The following is a 21,958-nucleotide window of genomic DNA, read 5'->3' on the forward strand; positions in this document are numbered from 1 at the left end:
CAGGGGAGAAGAGCTCAGAGTGGACACACACAGTCCACGTGACTGTAACTTCTTGAATCATCAACCTTACTGTACCTAGAATCACCATGGGAACACAGCACCGGAAATACCACGCTGTAAGTGAGGAAGAGACAGACAGTGAACCTGTAGGCCTCATTCCATGGTTTCCTGGACTGAGTCGAAAGGAGGAAGCAATCTGAACACAAGGCTGCTCTTCATCCTGACCAGGCCATCAGACTTATTCCCCTGACTCTAACCAAAATATGCATTCTCCCCAAGCTGCCTCTTGTCAAGGTATTAGGCAGCAGGAAGTAAATAAAATATTAATATTGCACAATGTTGCTATGCTCCATTTTGAAATAAATGTCTTACTGGTGATAGTATTTAAATAAACAAAATCAAGTTAATTCAAATAAATATCCTTTATTAAAGAAAAAAGGAATTTTGTTAAGCACCAAAACTGTGTTGTTACATTGCATGTACAATACGAAAGGTGAGTGCAACACTGGGTGAGCAAGAACTTAACTCTGAAGTCAGGAGTGTGAGAGGTAAGAAACGCGGCAACTACGATGCAGAAAGGCTGCACTAAGGAGCAGAAGGCGGCGGTCAACAGTGATGGAGATTCATAGTATTGCTATAAATGCCTGTTTAGGAGTCTGCTTATACTGCTAACACTTGAGTTAGCTGAGCGTATTTGGGTATATAAATTTGCAAGAGATGGCATTTATAGTATGCTGTGGACAATCCACTTAATGTCGTGGTGGGAAAGCCATCTGTGAAGCCAAGCACAGTGCATAGTGTTCTGCCTTTATAACATTGTACAAAGCTAGTAATGGTGAGTCAGTCTGCCACTGTAATTCTCACTTACCCAAAACTGGTGAAAAGAACGTGTCGGTTCCTTTAGCCCCAGTGGGTTTTACTCATGCAGCCTTCCCTTTCTCAATAAACTATGTATTATGGTTTCACACTTGGCAGTGCATACAGTACAGAGAGAGATTCAACAAGGCAGTGGGGATTGTGTCAAAGACATTGTAAGAAACTGCTAGAGGATGCAACCCTTGTTATATCACACAAATGAAGGGGAAACCACACAGAAGGGAGATGCCACCAGTAATTGCAAAGACTTACAGGAAAGGCAGTGGAATGTGCACGGAGAACCTAAAATACCACATCATACCCCTTACATACTTACATACAACATGCAAGGAAAAGTGTTTCCTCCTGTTAAAACTCAACATCCACACCTTCTGTTTTTAAACATTTCAAGATCTTTCCTACATACTTCCAATGCCAAACTGAGCCACTGTTCACTGTAACTGAATCTGCAAAGACACAGATGAAATGAGACTCCCCTCCTCTCAGAACAAACGGCTGGGAGTCAGCGTGAGGCAGCAGTCGTGAGGACTGTAGCATGCAGCCTCAGGCATGTTCTGTGCATGCGCCTTACAGAGGCCCAGTGAGTGTGCTCTGAAGACACAGTGCACTCATAAACTTGGAACCCAATCCATTAAATCATCATACACATGCCAAATTGTACATTTACTGTGGGCAAAACAAAAAAGTTAAAATAAGTACATCTTTAATTCGGGGAACATTTAGTGGAGTCCTCTCTCTCTCTCTCTCTCTCTTCTCTCTCTCTCTCCTTCTCTCCTGCCTCCTACTTTTAAGTTTCTGTTTACACACAGCATAGTTTAGATAACAATATAAACTCATTTTCTAGGAAAACCTTTTAAATTACATTATTTTATAGGATTAAAAAATACCATTGCCTCATATTTCGAAGCAATTAGGCAGGATTTGAATGTGCTTTAACCAACAGGAAGGCTCGGGCCTGACTACTCCAGTAGTAGGACATGAGCGTAGCGTGCTCAGCACTAAGTGCTTCTGCCTTCTCCCCCTCTGCCGTCTCAAGTCTTGGTTCACTGGCAACACCAAGCACAAAGAAAATGTTCAATACGCACATTTACCTTTCTATAATCATTTATAGTCAGTGCAGAAACCTTAAACGTGTCTGCTCCCCGTCACTGCATCTTAAGCTGTCTGCACTGTTTGCAATGTCCTGTCAATCTTTAGCTATTTTACCTGGTGAAGTGTAAGAAACTCGAAACTCCCTGACAGGCCCAACGAAGACCCAAAGTCACTTTGTAGGTTGGGGTCTGGAGGTGAGTGTATTACAAAGCTGGGTGAAAAGCACTGGTTTAAACAAATATCACATTCTGTGAATGAATTCCAAAAAGAAGTCTCCTGGGGGTGGGGTGTCCAGAGAATGCAAGTGCATCAACACCCCATGCCATGTGGGTGCTGGCTGCCATGCTGTGTCCTCCTGGACTCTAATTGTTAGTGTGTGGTGTCTGCATAACTCACCACAGTCTAGGACTGTGCACCAAGAATGATTCTACATTCGTGTTTATAGAAGAGAACCCTCTGAACACACGCACTGTAGAGTCTGTGTTCACTGGAGGAGAGTCCACACCACACCAGTATCTTTTTAAAAATGGATTTTGCGACAGGTGTAGTGGTACAAGCCTTTAGTCCCAGCACTCAGGAGGCAGGGACAGGCAAATCCCTGAGTTTGAGGTGTAAAGAGGGAGTTCCAAGACAACTAGGGCTACACCTATCTCAGGAAGGAAAGGAAAGATTTTTGCAAAAAAGTTTTAAGTGCACAATGAACAAGTAAGGAATGATTGTTTTCAGGCTGTCTCATGAACTTCATACCCCATATAAAGCACTCTTTAAACAGGGTCATTGCTTAGCCCCTAAAAGTCCTCATTCTCCAGCAACTCTTACTGCTAAAAAAGCAATGAGGACTTTGAATCGAGAGATGCCTTTTCTATACATAGTACACTGGCTGCTGTACATAATTGGGGTTGAATCAGGGAAATATTGAAACTGACATTCAAGTATGAAGAATAACACTAGATTGAGCATCCCAAGTCATCTCCTGCTTTCCCATCTCCAGTATAAAATATGCAGGTACACGAGGAACTGGACACACTGGCTGACGCCATGACAACTGAGGACGTGAATGAACTGTGAGGCCAGAGCTCATCACTTCTGGTCTCCCGGTTGCATCTAAACTGAAGCAGCAGCTCTGTGTTTTATTAAGTGTTTAGGAAACTAAGATGGGAGGAAAAACACACCATGCTTACTGTCATTTTCCGGGGCCCTAAAGCCACTTTAAATTAATTAATGAGAACTTGTCTGGTGATTTGATAATGTATACGAATTATTTTAAATTTTATTATGATGAATAACTCCAGTGTGTGTGATTTTGTGAAGTAAAAATCTTTCCTTGAGGATTAAGAAGCAATGCTAGAGGTGGAACATGAGGTCTTGCACTCCAGTTTGAGAACAAGAATCCGAGGCAGAGAATGGCATGTTGGGAGGAAATCACTTCCTCGAGCACAGGCTGAAGGCTCCGTGCTGTGTCTTGGATGTCAGGATGTGCTCAGAGGTGCTCCCTGTCCTCATCCATCCCCACCTACAAAGCCTAGGCGTCTGCTGCTAAAACTGATTACAACACAATGGCTTTTGTTAAATTATACTCCCGATTTTTCTGAAGTTTAAAAAAATGGGACTGGAGAGATGGATCTAGGATTAAGAACATGCACTATGACTTCAGAAGACCCAAGGTTGGTTCCCAGTAACCAAGCCAGAGCCTCTGTATACATAATTCAAAGTAATTTTAAAAATGAATCTTTAAAAAAAAAAAATCCAGCCCCCCCCCCCCCCACACGCCTGTAACAGAGGCAGAGAGCAGAGACGAGAGAAGAGGGCTGTGGCAAACCTGGGCGTCCCAGGCTGGCCAGGGCTACACAGCAGGGCCAGGTCTCAGAAGCAAGTAACTGAGCTCCTGGGTATACAATGCACGGACAGACGGACAGGTAGGTCTGTAAATGTTACAATGCACGGACGGACAGGTAGGTCTGTAAATGTTACAGTGCATGGATGATAGGTGACTTTTAGAAAGTTTCTAAGTTTTGAAGCTTTTCAAATATTTTTATCTAGCCAATGGCTTTTGGGTTAGACACATTCTGGTACTTACGGGGTATAAAGGGCACAGAGTTCCTCTAGGAATGAGGTTTGTCTGTCAGAGCTGCTTTAATTGTTGTGGACAAGATGTGGGAATTATGCTAGGACTAAAACCAATACATTAAGTAAATGCTACTAGTCTCATCAATAAACATGAATGTTTTAAGTGCAAAGATTTGGTTTTCTATAACCCGTTACAAGAATATTTTTCATAATTAATTTAAAGAGAAACATCTCTTAAAAGTGACAAGAAGGGAGCCATGTTCCTGGAGGCAGACACTGCGAGGCTTTCAGGTGGGCAAAGCTGGGGAAGAATGTTCTAAGAATGAAGTTCTTTTTGGTATTTTAATTCCTCCTCCATCATTAGCACACACTATAATGTGCTGAAACGGGTCCTGCATATCTGCCTACAGGCATGTCCGCACTGACAAGCAGCACCAGCTCCACTCATAAATGGACCCTTACAGACACAGCCAAGCCAGCACTGGATCTGCCCATGTAAGTTTAAAGACTTAGTCACAGCAACAAACACTCTCCTAAAGTTCTAGCTGCGGAATAAAAAGACGGTGAAATAACGGCTGGAGGCTCTCGGGACCGCCCGCTGCCTTCCAGACCTTTACTCAACACATGCTCCCCACCAGGAGCACAGCAATAAACCTTAAACTGGTGCATGATACAAAGAGTTGTAATTTGTTTGTATCCCTACTGTTGAATCCTGATTTTTGATTCTCAATAGGAAAGTCATGAGTTATAGTAATCAAGCAGTAGTTCAAACAAAAAGACTAAAAGTAACATTATCAAATTACAAAGCATTGCTTCTCATAAACAGGACGCACATAAAATTCAAACTATTCTAAATACAGAATTATGAAACGCTATTTTAAAAGCATGGAAATTTTAACTTCAAACTCTTACAAAATGTAAGACTGTGGCCTCTTAAAAATATGCCCTGTTAGAATGTGCCATGTTTCAGTGCACACAATAGGCATCTATCTCCACTGGCTTCTCAGGTACTGAACATCTCCTTTGGAGATGAGTGAGTGACGTGGACATTTTAAGTGCATTTCGTGTTGTTTTCTTTTAATTCCTGACCATAACTACCTTGATAAACATCTTCGTCAGCCTGTCACTCTGCTTCTATAACCTGGTGTAGAAGCAGCTGTGCTTCAAGCAAGCATCTTCTCAGTTCCCTGGAAGATGAATCCCAAGCAGCCTGCACAGCAGAAGGACGCCAACCCCATGCTCTCCCAATTCACAGGGACACGACTGGCCACGGTGAGACTATGAGTGGGCAGACGGGGAAAAGAATGTGCAAGAACAGCCGTCCCCCGGCGCTTGTTCTCACTGCAGTCAGGAACATTGCACACAAAGCTGACGTCAGCACTATCGAGGAGAGTGACTGAACAGTAATAACCTCCTGTCTCCTTCCTTTTGTGTGTCATACCATGTTGTCAATAGACTCGGGATCTAATGGAATCCAACTGTGGGACCAAGAGCTTAAACTTTCCCCCAAAAAATCAGAGCCAGTCTTCATCCATGGGTATTTTTCTTCTCTCTGTTAAGTTACCTGTTTGCAAACAAAATAATATAATATTAGAACAAAATGCCTCTTAAATATAGAGCATAAGTCTGTTCCCTCATACTCCTGGAAATATCTTCAATGAATATTTTTTCAATAGTAATCTATACAATAATGGTATAGCATTTCCTTTTAAGAAAAATGTTTATAATTTTTTAAACTAGATTTTATTTTCTATGTAAATGAGTGTCTGCATGAGTATGTCTGTGTACCATGTGCCTTCAGTGCCTGTAGAGGCCAGAAGAGGGTGTCAGATCCCTGTGACTGAAATTACCCACTAAGCTGCCACATGGGTACTGGGAATTATATACAGGGCCTCTAAAAAACAGCCAATGATCTTTAACAATTGAGCCGCCTCCCCAGACCCCATGATGTTTGTATTCTTAAAGTAGTAAGAACAAGAGTCATTTAATACAAATTTTGATCACTATTGAGGGTGTTAGATTCACTTTCATTTCCGTTCCTTAGGAGAGTAAGTAGGACCTATTAAATGGTAGTCTTTAAGCTTCAACAGAGGCAGACTGCTTTATCAACCTGCCCGCTGGGAGGAGGATAAAAACCATTCTTTAAAGAGACATGAACAAGCATGTATTGCAAACTTGTTTCTGTATTATAGTTCTGTTTTCTACTAATGAAGTTATACATGGGCACTGAGCATCTCAACACAGCTAATGTGATCAGAAGATGACTAATTTGTAGACTAAGAGGCTCTAACAAAGTGTCTTCCCAGTACATCTATTTTGGTTTGGTAGGATCCTTCTCTGAGATGTGCTAGCTGGAAACACCACACACAAACTATTTCACAATTGTATGTCAATTGCATACTGAAAGGTTATTGTTGTAGTCCCCTGTCAGATAAAAGTTGAGATCAATTTCACGTATTCCTTTTCCCTTTATAAAGGACTACCAGCAGTTTTCTCTTTGAACTGTTATACTTAGAAGTTTGAGAAAGACCCTACAGGAGACAAATTAGAACCTTGTCATAAAGTCTATGATTCTGTCTCAGGTTTAGAAAGCTACTTACTGCGGGACACTTAGCCACAGTCATCTCTGGGAAACCTCACAGTCATCTCTCAGAGGAGCTCTAAAGGTATGTAGGGCATACATCTGCTCAGTGTTTCCCTGGTTTTCGTTCAACACTACCAGCCTCTCATACTCCCTTCACAAAGTGTCCTGATACTCAGTGCCCAGCCATGTAAATCACCTCAGCTGAATTATACAACATGCTGAGGCCCTGTCTTATGTGTCGGCAAGACCTGGTGGGATGGGAAAAGACAACATGGGAATGCTGACAGGTGCTGTTGTGTGTAGCAATAAGGACACAAAGGACAGTTAACCAGTCAGTGGGGACTGGGCGAGCTACACAGGTAAGCAGCAGGAGAAGCCAAAAGGAGACACTGAAGGGGGAGAGGATATGCAAATATGTACTCTGGAAAAGGACCGGAAGACAACTTGAGTCTCTGAATATTAATACATTAATCAGAAACACTGCTATGGTTGAAAATTAGGGTCTCCGTACATTACAGCAATAAAGGAAAACACAGGGAGAAGGTAATGCACAATCACACATTATGGAGAATGTGATTTTAGACCTGTGTGTAAGACTGAGGCCCATGCTGACGATGAGGGCTGCAAGGAGGGGTGTTTTCCTTAACGTACCTCCAGGTCCAAAAGGAACAGGTAAAAACCCTTTTGGTAGTAATCATTTATTTGAATACTTCCCATATTTTTGTTTGTTTGTTTGTTTTTTGGGTTCTTTTTTTCAGAGCTGGGGACCGAACCCAGGGCCTTGCGCTTCCTAGGCAAGCGCTCTACCACTGAGCTAAATCCCCGCCCCCAATACTTCCCATTTCATTGTGCCAAGTCTTCCCAATCCGTGTGCACTTGCATATACACTAAACACCCACCTCGGCAGATTTGGAGTCAAAGGCCGGAATTCAGGCTCACCAAGTCCCTATGGCCAGTTCATGGAATCACACACAGCCAAGGATCCTGTGCAGACCCTCCCATCCACGGACAATTATCCTGTATACATCCTTGCTAAAAATCATTTTAAAAATACATTTTTCTCGCAGGCCCCTTAAGACAACTCTGTAGTCTTTGCTGTCCTGAAGACCACTATATAGACCAGGCTAGACTGAACTCAGAGTCCTTCTTCTGTCTCTGAATGCTGGGATTAAAGGTGTGTATCACCATGCCCAGGTTAAAAAAAATAATAGCTGTCATGTGTGTGTGTGTGTGTGTGTGTGTGTGTGTGTGTGTGTGTGTGCGCGCACGCACACACGCATCTCCTCTAGCTAGTGTGTTGCCTCTTTGGGGTTCACTCGTCAGTTTTTGTTTTGAGATATGTGATAAAGGCTGGCCTCAAAGTCATGATCCTCCTGAACATGGCTGGGGTATTAACAGTACAACCAAGTCTCGTTAACTCTTCCTGTTTTAGTAAATGCCATAGAGTCTGTCAGAGAACAGAATTATTCAGAGTAGAAAGTCATATGCCCTGTACATTTTGCACACATTACCTTATTCCAGCCAAGGACGTAGCTGTCAGTCCTTTAGCTATGCAACTAGCTTATGGCATACGCTATCATCACTATTCTGTAAGTGTGATTTGTGCTAATCACTTCATAATTAGCTTTTAATAAGCAGCCGCAGGGCTTGGTAGCACATGCCTTTAATCCCAGAACTCACCAATACAGCAGCAGATGAGAAGGGAGGCCAGCGTGATCTGTGTATCTAGTGCCAGACCAGCTAGAGCTACAAGGTGAGATCCCACCTCAAAAGGGGGAGGGAGGCCGGCAAACAGCAGACTGCAAGTATTACGGTGCGTGTGAAAACCATTATATTGGACACGGGATTCAAGGTGTTTGTAACTTATTAATGTAGACAGTGAAGAACAATAGTGTGAGTGAACCATTTTAAATATGTAGAAAGCTATATAACCAGATAACTTGGTAATTTTCTAGCCTGAGAAAACTCCCTTCTGGGCAGCAAAGAAAGGATCAAGATTCAGTAAGACTAACTTGAATAATTCAGTTAAAAAGGCTTTTCTGGTCAAGATGATAAAAAGAACACTGTCTTCTTTACTTGGAATATAACTACACTTGAGATATTTTAATGAGCAAGATAGAAACAAACGGTTTGTAAGTCTTTCTGGGGCTGGAGAAATGGCTTAATGGTTGGTCAAGCACTCTTAAAAACCTGCAGAAGGACCTGAAAGAGCTTCCTAGACCACATGGCAGAGGGCTCACAACCACCTGTTACTCCATCTCTAAAGACCAATGGTCTCTTCTCGTCTCTGTGGGTACTGCGCACATGTGCATGCCCCACCCTGACAACCCCCCCCCCCACACACACCTTTAAACACAGAAATGAATAAAACACTTTGCTGGCCATACCATGTAATCCATACCATGATGGCAAGAGAATCGAGTGGAGTTCCAGACCAGCCTGGATACTGGATACAGAGGCCCTCACAACTGCAACGGTGACACACTAGAGACACTTACACCTGACTGCACAAGAGGGATGCTGGGTAAAGGACAGGATTTTAAAACATAGACACTGCACTGAGTAAGACACTGCTCTGGAGTCAGAACTGGAATGCACACATGTATTATCCGTGCTATGGAGCACGTATGATGAGCATGCCCCATACTCAGCAGGAAGGAAGCCGGGGCTCATCAGCGAGCACAGCCCAGGACTGCGGCCGTGTACCTGCTAGTTCTCCCAGTCTGTGCCAGGCAGAGCCTCGTCCTCGTCCTCCGACTCTGGGGACGCCTCCTTAATTCTTCTCAGAGCCTCGTGGATGCTCCGTGTCAACGGGTCTGCATCAGGCAGAAGCGTGAAGGACTCTCTCAGAACTTCTTTCTGAACCTTCTTCAATTTTACCCCTTTCCTTATCTGCGCCAAAATATTATTACTGTCGTCTTCATCAGGAAAGGGAGGCAGAGTCCGCTGCTCAACCTTCTTCAGATGGAAACTACCACGCTTCAAGGATGCTAACACTTCATCCATGGGTGAGCTCACTTTGAAAAAGATAAAACAGTCAGTGAGGATTATTGAGCTTTAAAGTTTTGGTCAAATTTTGTGACCTCCAATGCACGCTGAATATGATAGGTCTTAATACGACAGGTGAGACCCCCATAGTACCCAAAGTAGGGCAGTGATTTGTTACATATTTCTTTTTTTAATTTAATACTGGAGCCAGAAGATGCCTTAGTAGGTAAAGTCCTTGCTATGCCCAAGATGAGGCTCTAAGTTTAGAACCAACATCCATATAAAAGCTGGACAGAGTTGTGCACACCTATAACCCTAGCACTTGGGACATGCAAGGACATGGGTGGAGCCTGACGGGGGTGGGGCAGGGTCATTGGCTAGGTAGTCAATCTGAAATGGTGAGCTCTAGGTTCAGGGAGAAACTGTCTCAATAAGTAAGGCAGAGAACAACTCGAATGGTATTACAAGAGACTCTGACCTCAACATATTCCCACACACCCCAACACACACTCCCACACACCCCCACACACCCACACACACACTCCCACACACACTCCCATACACACCCCCACACACACCCCCACACACCCCCACACACCCCCACACACACTCCCATACACACCCACACACACTCCCACACACACTCCCACACACCCCCACACACTCCCACACACCCCCACACACCCCCACACACACTCCCGTACACCCCCACAGTCCCCCCCCACACCAACACACCACCACACACAATTTAATGCTGGTTCACTGTCAGTGGATTTTTTTCAGTTATTTCACATGCAAGGTTCCATTCAGATTGTATTATGAAAGATTTTACAGAATATTCTCAGATCAATATGTAATATGCAAATTGCTCTGCATTATTTGCCCCATGCAAATTCAAAGTCCCTTAAAGGCCAGGGAAATGAGTTTAGAAATCTCTCTATTGATGCATGCCGGGGCATGCAATGAGTTGCACACATAGCTTCCTGTTCTTCTGTCTTCAATCCTAAACTGTGACCAAACACATGGCCTTGCCAATGGCCTCGCACCTCTTCTTACCTAGCACGAAAAGTATTGCTTAATCACATGTCATGGCAGAGGCCATTTTAAAAACAGGACTAGCATCTCATGTTTGAGAACACTTGTTGCTGTGAGTTGGTAAGAATTCTCCTCTGCTGTGACCCTGAATGTTCACTATCAAATAATGGTAAATAGAAAAATCATAGTTTAAGCTTTGCAACACAGAATTCCATGCAAGGATCCATCCACACACACACACACCCTTGCTTCACTCTCCAGCAGAGTGGGACAGGTCCGCTCACTCACCTCTCCTCCTCTGCAAACCCTCCGCAGTCTTTCTGAGCTTTCTCCGGGCGCTGACCAGCTGGCTGCTGTCAAAGAGGTGTGCTGTGGGTGCGCTGGCCGACTTGGGGATTCCCTTCCCACCACACTCTGTCCTAAGTGCATCTTTCTCCAGTGTCTCTGCAGGGGTGGTGGCTCCACTGTCCTTTGCAACCGGCAGAGGTGGGGGTGGAGGGGGAGGGGGTGGAGGGGGAGGGGGCGGTGTTGGAGGAAGAGGGGCTGGGAGAGGATCTATAGTAACAGAACACCGTTCGGGGTCACTATTGGTCAACAGTGGAGCTGACTCAGGAGGAGGCCGTTCAGAGGTGACAGCACGAGGAGGTAATGAGGTGGATTCAAGTTGTACTGATGAAGTGTCTTCAAGCTGGACAAGGCTCCGGGGTTCTGCTGTCTGTGAAGACCCAAGCTGGCCTCTTCCTTCTCCCGCCTCTGCTTTCCCCTCCCCCTGCAGCACTGCTGGGAGAGAGTCACACTGCTCCTCACAGGGCACAGGACTTGCCGTGCTTTTTCTTCTTGAATGAGCTGCTCGTAATCTGGTTGACTTAAGGATGACTTGTCCAGGGTACCTCTAAAATATCAAAGTTAGGGAATGGGTGCATTGTATTAAATTAACTTGCCAACAAATGCTTAATTATTTCCTCCTTTAACAGAATGTTATTTATTTGGTTCTTTTCTGATTTTATCCAAGAGACAGGGGGAAAAAAAACAAAGTAGAATGCCTGTGCATAACTTCCTTTTAAAAATTTTTTTATTAATTTATATATATATACTGTAGCTGTCTTCAGACACACCAGAGGAGGGCATCAGATCTCATTACAGATGGTTGTGAGCCACCATGTGGTTGCTGAGAACTGAACTCAGGACCCCTGGACAAGCAGTCAGTGCTCTTAACCACTGAGCCATCTCTCCAGCCCTGTGCCTAACTTTCAATACCTTTCAAACAATTATCCTCAAGCCCTTCACTATCTACTATCAAATATGCTAAGCCTTGTCCCCTCTCACCTATGAGGCCAACTGCTTAAGAACTCCACATGCAGGGCCTTGTGCTGCACTTGTGTTTAATCCCAGCATCCAAGACACAGAGGCAAGTGGCGGGCTCTGAGTCTGCATCCAGCCTGGTCTGTACACATTCCAGTCTACCCAAGGCTACCCAGCAAGACCTCATGTCACAAACAAGAAAACTAGCCACGTGACTTTAATCTTCAAAGGAAGAAACAGTAGATAAACTCTATCCAATGTATATATTACTACTTAATGTATAAGCTAAGAAACTATTTTCAAATGCTTAAAAAAAGAAGAAACTTTAAAAAGGGGGCAGGGGAGGGGGGCTTACAAGGTGTAGGTTGATGTCATTATGCAGGTGAGGGCTGGCACAAGTTAGATCAAGGCCATGATTGGACAGTAAAAGAATAAGGCAGGGACAAAGTTTTTGCAGGAGAGGGAGACAATGAAAATGGAGACTGAGAACGATGGCCCAGACTTGGGTGGTCCTAAATTGTCAAGATAGTCAGGATGGATTTCTGTAAATTTATCTTATCTAGGTGGGCAGTTTGTATCCTCATCAATTGGTTGTAAGTTTATCGTGTGGATGTATTGTACATTGAGTATTAACATATAAATCTGGTTGTTGGGTTACAGTTTGTTGAGTCTTGATTTCACTGGGTTGTTGGGAGTGTGAGCAGAGTCCGTGACAGGGAGACAGGCTAGGCTATAGAATGTGTGGGGCTAGCGTGATGTGGGGCCACGATAGCATAGCCCTCGGGAGGCAATGTGTGTGCCAGGCAGGTAACAACCTGCCAAGGGGACAGTGTGTGAAAGCGGCTGACATAGTAACAGCCAGAGCACAGATCCTCGAGGAGTGGGAACTGTCGGGAACCACTCCTGCAGCTTTTTTAATTATACTGCCTTTCAAAAAAAAAAAAAAAAAACTGATAATTTTCTGATAGGAGTGAAATGAAGTGTTTTTGTACTATTGCCATTAATAATTTCTTTAATTCAAAATAATCCAGGCTTTCTTGACACTTTATTCTTTTTTTTTTTTGGAAGCTGGGGACCGAACCCAGGGCCTGAGCTAAATCCCCAACCCTATTCTTAATACACTCAGGAGGTGGGGCACCAGGAGTCAGAAGAATATTAATGTCCAGCTTGGCCATAGAGAAGGAAGCCAATTAAACGACTATGGCCAGGAAGCACTCTGAACAGAAGCCCTACAGTCAGAGGCCCATGGTTCTCTGAAAAGCCATGTGAATAATCAATAGACTGCATTTTCATTACCTGCTTAAATGTTCGCAGTCTATCCAGCGTCCTTTGCCTCTCTTGGCTAACCCAGGCACTTTTTCTTTCCTCTTCTTCGTGCAATTTGTCTCTCTTCTGGTAACAAACAAAGTAAGTGCATTATGCTGTGCCCACTTTATTTTAATTATCAACAAGAGAAAAGGTAAGGAGAAGATTTTCCCCAGTATGTCAAACAAATTAGTCACGATGACTCATTGGACAAAAATCTTTGACAATGTAAAACACTACACTCCCTAAGCTCACACTAGTCAGCTAAGTAAGATGGCACTTCTCTGAAACAAACAGCTTTGTCTCAGGGCTTTGGGCTAAAACAAATTCAGTCAGCATTACTTCTGGCTTCACATTCAGCCAACTCAAATATAAGTGAGTTTTCAAATAAAAATCAGCAACTAGCACAGCAATAAGTTTGTTTGTTTGTTTTTATTTTTCAAGATAGCGTTTCTCTATGTAGCTCTGGCTGTCATAGAATTCACTCTATTTCTCTGGCCTTTGGAAGGGAGGGAACCATGTCAATAATCTGATGTTACACGGTGTTGAGCAGCATTAGAAAAGCGTGCTCCCGACACTCTTCCTGATTCCTTGCCTCCTGTGATATTAACACTCATGTTTAACTTTCTCCTCACTGCTCAACCACCCCAGTGTTACATAAGAAACTCTCACTCATCAGGTCATATTCTAGTTAAACAAATGAAAAGACTTTCTAGGTAAGCAAGTGTTACTGCCTTTCTGCATCATGTTAGGTGAGATGGCTCGCCCAGCTGCACATCTGCTAACACAGAATGAGAGAAGACTACCGTGACCCCTGCTCAAGGCTGACACACAACCTCACGAAGCAGTCATATTTAAGACAAGACAAGACAAAGCAAAACTGCCTCTCACAGACTAATTTCACCTAGGAATTAACCTCTTTTCTCTCACCCTTTCACCTCATGGCTCAACCTCAGTCCTGACAACGGCAGTTCTTGCTGTGTGAGCCCTGAATGAAGACATCAAAACCCACAAGGAAAAGATCTCTGTCTCTTCAGAAGGTGAGAGGTGGGCTGAGGGTGCTGAGGGCACAAACCTTTGATCTCAGCACTCAGGAGGCAGAGGCAGGAGAGCTCTCTGGATTCAAGGCCAGCCTGGTCTACATAGTAAGTTCTAGGACAGCCGTAGCTATAGAATAAACCCTGTCTCAAAACAAACAAACAAATAAGAGGAAAAGAAAAGAACAAAGATGGCTTATCAGCAAAACATTTACTGCAAAACATGAGAACTGAGAAGCCATGTGTGGAAAGGGGCACAGACAGACAGATTCCTGGAGTTTGCTGGCCAGCCAGTGTAGTCACAGGTGCAATGAGACCCTGGCACAGACAACTAAAATGCAAAGTGACTAAGAAAGACAAATGAAATTGAGCGCTAGCACTCGAGCATGCACGCACGCACACGCAAGCACACTGAACCAAGGCCCGTGATAGATACACGTTTGTGATTATGATACTTGAGAAGCCAAGACAGAGATTGTTGTGAACTCAGTCTACCTTTAAACAGGTAAAAATAAAAAAATAAAAATGTGAGGTGGGTATAACCTTTAGGTGAGAGGATATTAAAAAATAAAAGATGATAGGATATCTGGATAATATAATAATAATAATTATTTACATCAAAGGATAACAAAAACACCTTAGGAAAAAGCTAAAATATCCAGAGTAACAGAGGCACAAAACAAACACTATTATTAGCAAACCTAGACAATAACAAGATCATTCTCAAGGTCATTTTGGTCACTTTAGAGGGTGGCAGTTAAACTAAATAGGTAAGTCTTGGTTTGTCCTTCCTATTTTAAAACTGAAAACAGAAAGTTTGAGAAGAAAATGCTAATTTCAAGTGTACCAAGTTGATATTAACCTCCAGTCACATTTTGATGTGTATAATAGCCAAATACAATGAAATTTTGACTAGAATGAGGAACAGCAAGTCATCTTTGGACATCTGAGCTATCTCTACAGAATAAACCTTTTATGTCAGATAAACCCTTCAAGTCTCACCAGTAAGAGAACAGCTTCAGTGAGGATGTTCCTCTAAATACTCCATGGCTTATCACAAAGTAAACACCAGAGTGGATGCAGATGAGAGAGAGAGAGAGAGAGAGAGAGAGAGAGAGAGAGAGAGAGAGAGAGAAGCAGTGACTTGTCTTGTGGTCAGTAACCCTCACTGCGCACGGGAGTGCTCAAAACTGAGAACTGAGAACGGCAGCTAATCAAAGTGGCTCACACTTTATAGGGGGACAGCAAGCTGCACTTGGGGGACAAGGAGGGAGGATGATGTGCATTCTGAGTCAGTCTGGACAAGAGTGAAGCCTTGTCTCAGCAACACCAGCAATTGATTTCCAAATATAGCCAGAACAGCCAATGATATAAAAGATTTCCACATACACACAGGAAATCATTTGAACCTCAAGAATGGACACATTAGGGTAGAGAGAACTCAGTGAGCCCAATACAGAGCAGGCACAGGTTGTCTTTGTCCCATGCCAAGACAGTAAGAAATGGCACAGGGTAGTGATGACTGTGACTGCTTGTCTGAAACAGAGCCTGAGGCCATCACACGCACTGAGATGCAGCCCAGGAACCCAACATCTCCCTGGCACATGCATGCTGCTAGGTTCTATCTCTAGCAGCACAAAGCGGTGTCAACCATCACAAAATAGGAAAGAACGAGTTTAGAAGACAACATGAACTGACAATTTCCATATGGAAGCATGGTGTTTCTTAAATAGGTCATCTAATAGATTGACAACAAAAAAGGCAGGAGAACATTCACCACCTAATGTACTGGATTTCTGTTAATACAAACAGAAAGCCCCATCCAGTGAGGAGTGGAGGGTCTTACACTTACTCACTACCACATCAATGCTGTAGAAGACTGGGGCTGTGTCTCCAAATGCTGTTGGGAGAGGCAGTGACTACTCTCGGGTTACCCAATCTGTGGTGGTGGTGGTGGTGGTCTCGAGACAGGGTTTCTCTGTGCAGCCTGGCTGTCCTACAGCTCACTCTAACATCTGGCTGGCCTCAAACTTGGAGATATCCCTGATATAATGCATGTAATACTACCGGCTGGCTATCCTGTTCTTTTTGTACAAGGGAAACCAGAAGACATTCTCCAAACAAGAATTTAAGAAAATATCAGAACGTTGTCCTGAAACAGTTCCTAAATTAAGCCCAACCAATCCAAAGGAACAAACACGTAGAAATTAAGAAGTGAGCAGAGGAGGAGCCCAGAAGACACGCACTTGCTCAGCTCTACAGCTGAGTCCCAACCAGGAGGAGGAATGTGATGTTTTTACATCAAAATCTGTACCACACTCGCCAGGAAAGGGCAATATGAGGAAGTTTTCCTCTTCCCAGCATTTATCTATTGTGGTCCCAATGCTCAATGCTTTCCCAACTATCCTACAGAGTCATGATTAAGAACTCTTGCTAAAAGTAGCAACAATTTTGGAATTCATTTTTTTAACTTGTAGCTTCTCTCTGGATTGTTTTATTGTTCTATAATGATCACACATCACTTTACATTATACACAATAAGGGTTTTCAGCAGGTTGAGGCAAACACTGCTTGTCACGATGCTAAATTAAAACTGCTCATAATAAACTAAAATGCCTGTCTCTGCCTCTCCAGTGCTGGGGCTAAAAGTCATGTGCCAACACCACCAGGCATCATGAACCTGCTCAGGACATATTTCAACATGTGACGTGTGATCAAACATAGGCACAAATGCAAAGGGGTAAACCATGCTTACATAAGAAATTCATTCAAGGTCACGCACTAAAGAAGTGATGTAATTTGTTAAAATATCTTCCAAACAACAAGCCAGTAAGAAAGGCTGTTTAAGAGCAAGTCCATGTCCCTCTGGGTCACTAATTATGAGTCAGTTACTTACACCACACATCAAAGGAAGGGTGGAGCTGGCATCCTTTTTCTTTTAGCTCATGCTAGGTCAGGGTTCTATGAACCTCAATCTTGGTCTCACAATACAGTTCAGGTTGGCCTTGAACTCAGCATGCACTATGCTTGGCTACTAGAGTGGGGATTTCTAGATGGAGGTAGAGTATCGATATGGTGGGAGAGAAGAGTACCAGTTTTCTAATGTGGCCTATGATCGAGGTTCTGTCCATTGGCTGGATGTAAATTATCTGCATCTGACTCTTTCAGCTGCTTGTTGGGTCTTTAGTAGGGCAGTCAAGATAGGCCCCTTTTGTGAGCACCATAGCATCAGTAATAGTGTCAGGTCTTGGAGCCTCCCCGTGAGCTGGATCCCAATTTGGGACTGTTACTGAACCTCCTTTCCTCCAGGCTCTTCTCCAGTTCCATCCCTGTAGTTCTTTCAGACAGGAACAATTCTGGGTCAGAGTTTCTGACTGTGAAACGGCAACCCCATCCCTCCACTTGATGCCCTGTCTTCTACTGGAGGTGGGCTCTACAAGTTCCCTCTCCCCACTGTAGGGCATTTCTGAGTGGAACAAGGACCTCAACATCAAACCAGATAGACTGAATATAATAGAAGAGAAAGTGGGAAAGAACCTTGAACTCATTGGCACAGTGGGAAATTTCCTTAGCAGAATTCCAATGGCTCATGCTCTAAGATCAACAATCAATAAATGGGACCTCTTGAAACTGGAAAGCTTCTGTAAGGCAAACAACAGCCAATAGGACAAAACAGCAACTTACAGATTGGGAGAAATCTTTACTAACCCCACATCCAATAGAGGGCTAAATCCAAATATAAAAAGAACTCAGGAAGCTGACCACCAAGAAACCAAACAACCCAATCAACAAACAAGGTATAGGACTAAACAGAATTCACAACAGAGCAATCTTGAATGGCTGAAAAGAAGCATTTAAAGCATTTCACCCTTAGTGATCAGGGAAATGCAAATCAGAACGACCCTGAGAATCCACCTTACACCAATCACAATGGCTAACGTCAAAACCGCAAGTGACAGCACAAGTTGGCAATGATGTGGAGAAAGAGAAACACTCCTACATTGCTGGTGGGATTGTAAATTGGTACAATTCTGGAGATCAATCTGGAGATTCCTCAGAAAATTGGAAATAGATCTGAAGACCCAGCTATACCACTCTTGGGTATATACCCAAAAGATGCCCCACCTTGCCGCAGGCGCATATGTTCCTCTGTGTTCATAGCAGCTTATTTGTGATAGCCAGAAGCTGGAAACAGCCCAGATGTCCCACGACAGAAGAATGGATACAGAAAATGTGGTTCATGTACACAATAGAATACTACTCAGCTACTAAAAATGAGGACATCCTGAGTTTTGCAGGCAAATGGATGGAACTAGAAAATATCATCCTGAGTGAGGTTAACTCAGACCCAAAAGGACATGCATGGTATGTACTCACTAATAAATGGATATTAGCAAAGGAAAAACAAAACAAAACAACAGAACACCCAGGATACAAGGTTAACAAGCTGAAGGGCCCAAGTGAGGATACCACAATCCCACTTGGGAGGGAGAAGAAAGCAATCACAGGAGGGTGGAGGGAGGGAGGGTCCTGGGTGGGAAAGGGGACAGGGAGGGGAAGAGCGGAACAGGATCAGGTACTGGGTGGGAGAAAAGGACTGAAGCCATGAGAGCCAGCAGAGAGAATGAAAACAGGCAACCTCGGGAGGTAGAAGGAAGGGGACCCTCCAGAACCTACCAGAGATGGGGGAGATGAGAGACTCTCAAAGGGAGGGACAACTTTTTCTAAATTCATCTATCTTTATTTTATGTACATTGGTATTCCGACTACTATATGTCTATATAAGGGTGTTGGATCCCCTGGAACAGAAGTTTCAAGACACCTGTGAGTTGCCATATATAGGTGCTAGGAATTGAACTTGGACCCTCTGGAAAGGTGGCCACATCTCTCTAGCCCCAAGAGGACAACTTTTTTTTTTTCTTTTTTCTTTTTTTCGGAGCTGGGGACCGAACCCAGGGCCTTGCGCTTGCTAGGCAAGCGCTCTATCACTGAGGTAAATCCTCAACCCAAGAGGACAACTTTTACAATCAGTTCTTTTCTTCCACTGTAGGATCTTAGGCACCAACTAGGATCACAGACATATATGGCAAGCACTTTTATCCAGAGCCCTTGCCAGCCCAATAATACAGTGTTTTATGGGAATCTGAGGACAGGGATTAGACAGGCACAGTCGGAACACAGTAGTGTGGTTGATACACCCAGTAGTACTCCATTGAAGAAAACTGAATTTTCCTCTGCCAGTGGGAATTGCAGGCAGCTTCCTGGTCAATGCTGTGACCCCATCTGGCTTGAACCTATGCACACTTTATACATGCTGCCACAGTTTCTATGATCAGTCCTATTGTATGTGGAAGAAGGTTTCCTTGGAGAAATGAACCACCTCTGGTTCTTAAGATCTTTCCCTCCAGTTCTCTTCCACAGGGACAGATCCTGAGCCTTGAGGGCAGGGGTGTGATGAAGACAGCCCACTGAGGACAGCGTGGTCCAAAGTCTCTGTCTCTGTTAATAACCCTTACCATAAGAAAAGGCTGCTCTGCTAAGAGTTAATCATGGCACTGACTTGTATCCCCGCCTGGTGTGATCTTTGATATTTTTGAGAGTTTTGCTAGACTGCCACGGCTGAAGCCAAATCTGACCTCAAACTTGGAATCCTTCTGTCTCGGCTTCCAGAGGGCTGCCAAACTACAGGCATATGCCACATGCTCACCTTAATTATGTTTTGTTGTTTTGCATTTAAGACAGAATCTTTCTATGTAGCCCATGCTGATCTCAATTTTCCAGCGATCTTCCTGCCTTTGGTAAGTGCTGCGATTATAGCTGTGCAGCACCATATCTGTGAAGGATGTTTTAAATGGGAAAATACAACTTGTTTCTGACCATACAGGGGCAGTACTAGTCAGCAAGTAAGCCACACTTTCTTTGGGCTGTTCTCAGCATTTATAGGATGTTAAACTCCCTCAGAGCTGCACTGAAGTTACAACATGAACTATGAAAAACTGTTAAAACAATATGGTCAATCTATTAGGAGTTATATTTTAAATGACATACCACCCAAGAAATTTCAACAAAGATAAGCTTAGTTTCAAAGAGGCTTTGAGAGGCACTAGAGAGATAACCGCAGGGTCTGAGCATGCACAGCCTGAGGCGCATGAGCTATGCATGAGCATGCAGCGCGCTGAGTGCAGGCAAGGGCAACTGCGAATAAGGTCCAACACAAAGCTTAGAGCACTGTGAGACTGGGGGACTGCATGTTTTGAGTGTGAAACTGTTAGAGGTAATTCAAAATGGACGTGCCTGAAGCCAACTCCCACTCCCTGACGTACATGCCTGACGGTGACTTGGTGACTTTCATGACTTTCATCGTTTCTATTCTACTCTGTCACAGCAAGTGCTCTATCTAATGCTAATGCTTCACCAAGTTTTAAGACAACACTTATCTCTGAGACCCCTGTACATTTTCATTTCTCTCTGCCCTTAGTAAATTCTCTGGGGAAGAGTCATTTAAAAAGGGACAAATTTAAGAAGAGAATGTTAGTAACTAAGGTAATAACAACAGGTAGCAATGAGAGTCAGGGCACCCTCAATCCCCACCTGATCCCTTGTCCAAGTACACACAGCACTTTTACCCACAGACACAGAAATGGAAAGCAAAAGGATATTAACTAGTTTGTTATGTCTGGCCAAGATAGCCATATGATTAAGGATAAGTGACTAATTTCCTGTTTAATTTTGATAATAAGGGGCAGCTTTAGCTAAACTGTACCAAATTAGCTTACAGAACTAGAGATGAACTAAGGTTTACTGACCCCAAGTGTGGTGGCAAGCTCAGAGAAACAGCCTTCCTGGTGTTTTTGGTATTCGATATTTATAAGCTCCTTGTGTTGACTAAATATAGATATATCAAACCCACCACAATCAGAACTCACTATGTAAAGAAGCCGCTACAGTACAATAGTGGGGAGGAAGGAAATTCCTAATGTAGCTCACACAAGGTAAACAGCAGCGGGAATGCAGGGCGGCAGCAATTCCTCAATGTGACAATCATGGCACCACACCTAACAGTAAGAAGACAGCTTTCTGCTACCTGGAAAAGGCCAAGGTGTTCCCCTCCTCCATTCTTTCTTAGATCCAAACAGAGGTCCTAGCTAATGTAGTAAGACAAGAAAATGAAACAAAGCTACACACATTGTCAAGGAATGAAATTCTGTACAAACCCATGTGGAAGCAGAGAGGACAATCAGCATAAGAGTACCAGTGCAATAACCCGTCACAGCACAGACGACACAGAAACAAGTCCTAGTGCACCCAACCCAATTGGGAATCAAGTACCAAATACTACTAATCCCCACAGAGACAAAACCTACCACCACAGTATTACAAGAGCAAAATGAAGAAAATATAAAATTCTGATAAAAAAATTACTCCTTATTTGTATTCAATAAAAATATATTATTCTCAATTTTATCAAGTTAAAAACAATGTCAATCCAAATCTTGTAAATTATCTTGTGGTATTCTAAACCTTAGGAAGACTGAAAGGGAAAGACTAGGGTTAATAAAACAGGCTCCAAACAGACCCATGGAGACAAGATCACTCACCTTTGACTAACGGGTAAAAGCAACGCAGTGGAACACAAGCAGACATAACACACCAAAAGTGGGCGTGGACGCCT

The 21,958-nt window shown here is 43.5% G+C and overlaps 1 protein-coding gene across 2 annotated transcripts in view; it reads right to left on the reverse strand.

The window, feature by feature from the left end:
* Positions 1-403: 403 nt before the first annotated feature.
* Positions 404-21,958, reverse strand: part of Jmy (junction mediating and regulatory protein, p53 cofactor) — a 64,913-nt gene continuing 43,358 nt past the window's right edge. The window contains exons 8-11 of one of the 2 annotated variants that reach the window (XM_039103451.2): positions 13,241-13,336; positions 10,931-11,534; positions 9,326-9,636; positions 404-5,599 (exon numbers count right to left, since the gene is read on the reverse strand). In XM_039103451.2, coding sequence (XP_038959379.1) covers positions 9,329-9,636; positions 10,931-11,534; positions 13,241-13,336 — 1,008 coding nt within the window. In that variant the 3' untranslated portion in view covers positions 404-5,599; positions 9,326-9,328. The remainder of the gene's footprint in view (positions 5,600-9,325; positions 9,637-10,930; positions 11,535-13,240; positions 13,337-21,958) is intronic. The other variant, XM_039103452.2, reaches the window with a different exon arrangement.

The sequence above is a fragment of the Rattus norvegicus genome, chromosome 2, assembly GCF_036323735.1.
Source record: "Rattus norvegicus strain BN/NHsdMcwi chromosome 2, GRCr8, whole genome shotgun sequence".
NCBI classification, from domain to species: Eukaryota; Metazoa; Chordata; class Mammalia; order Rodentia; family Muridae; genus Rattus; species Rattus norvegicus.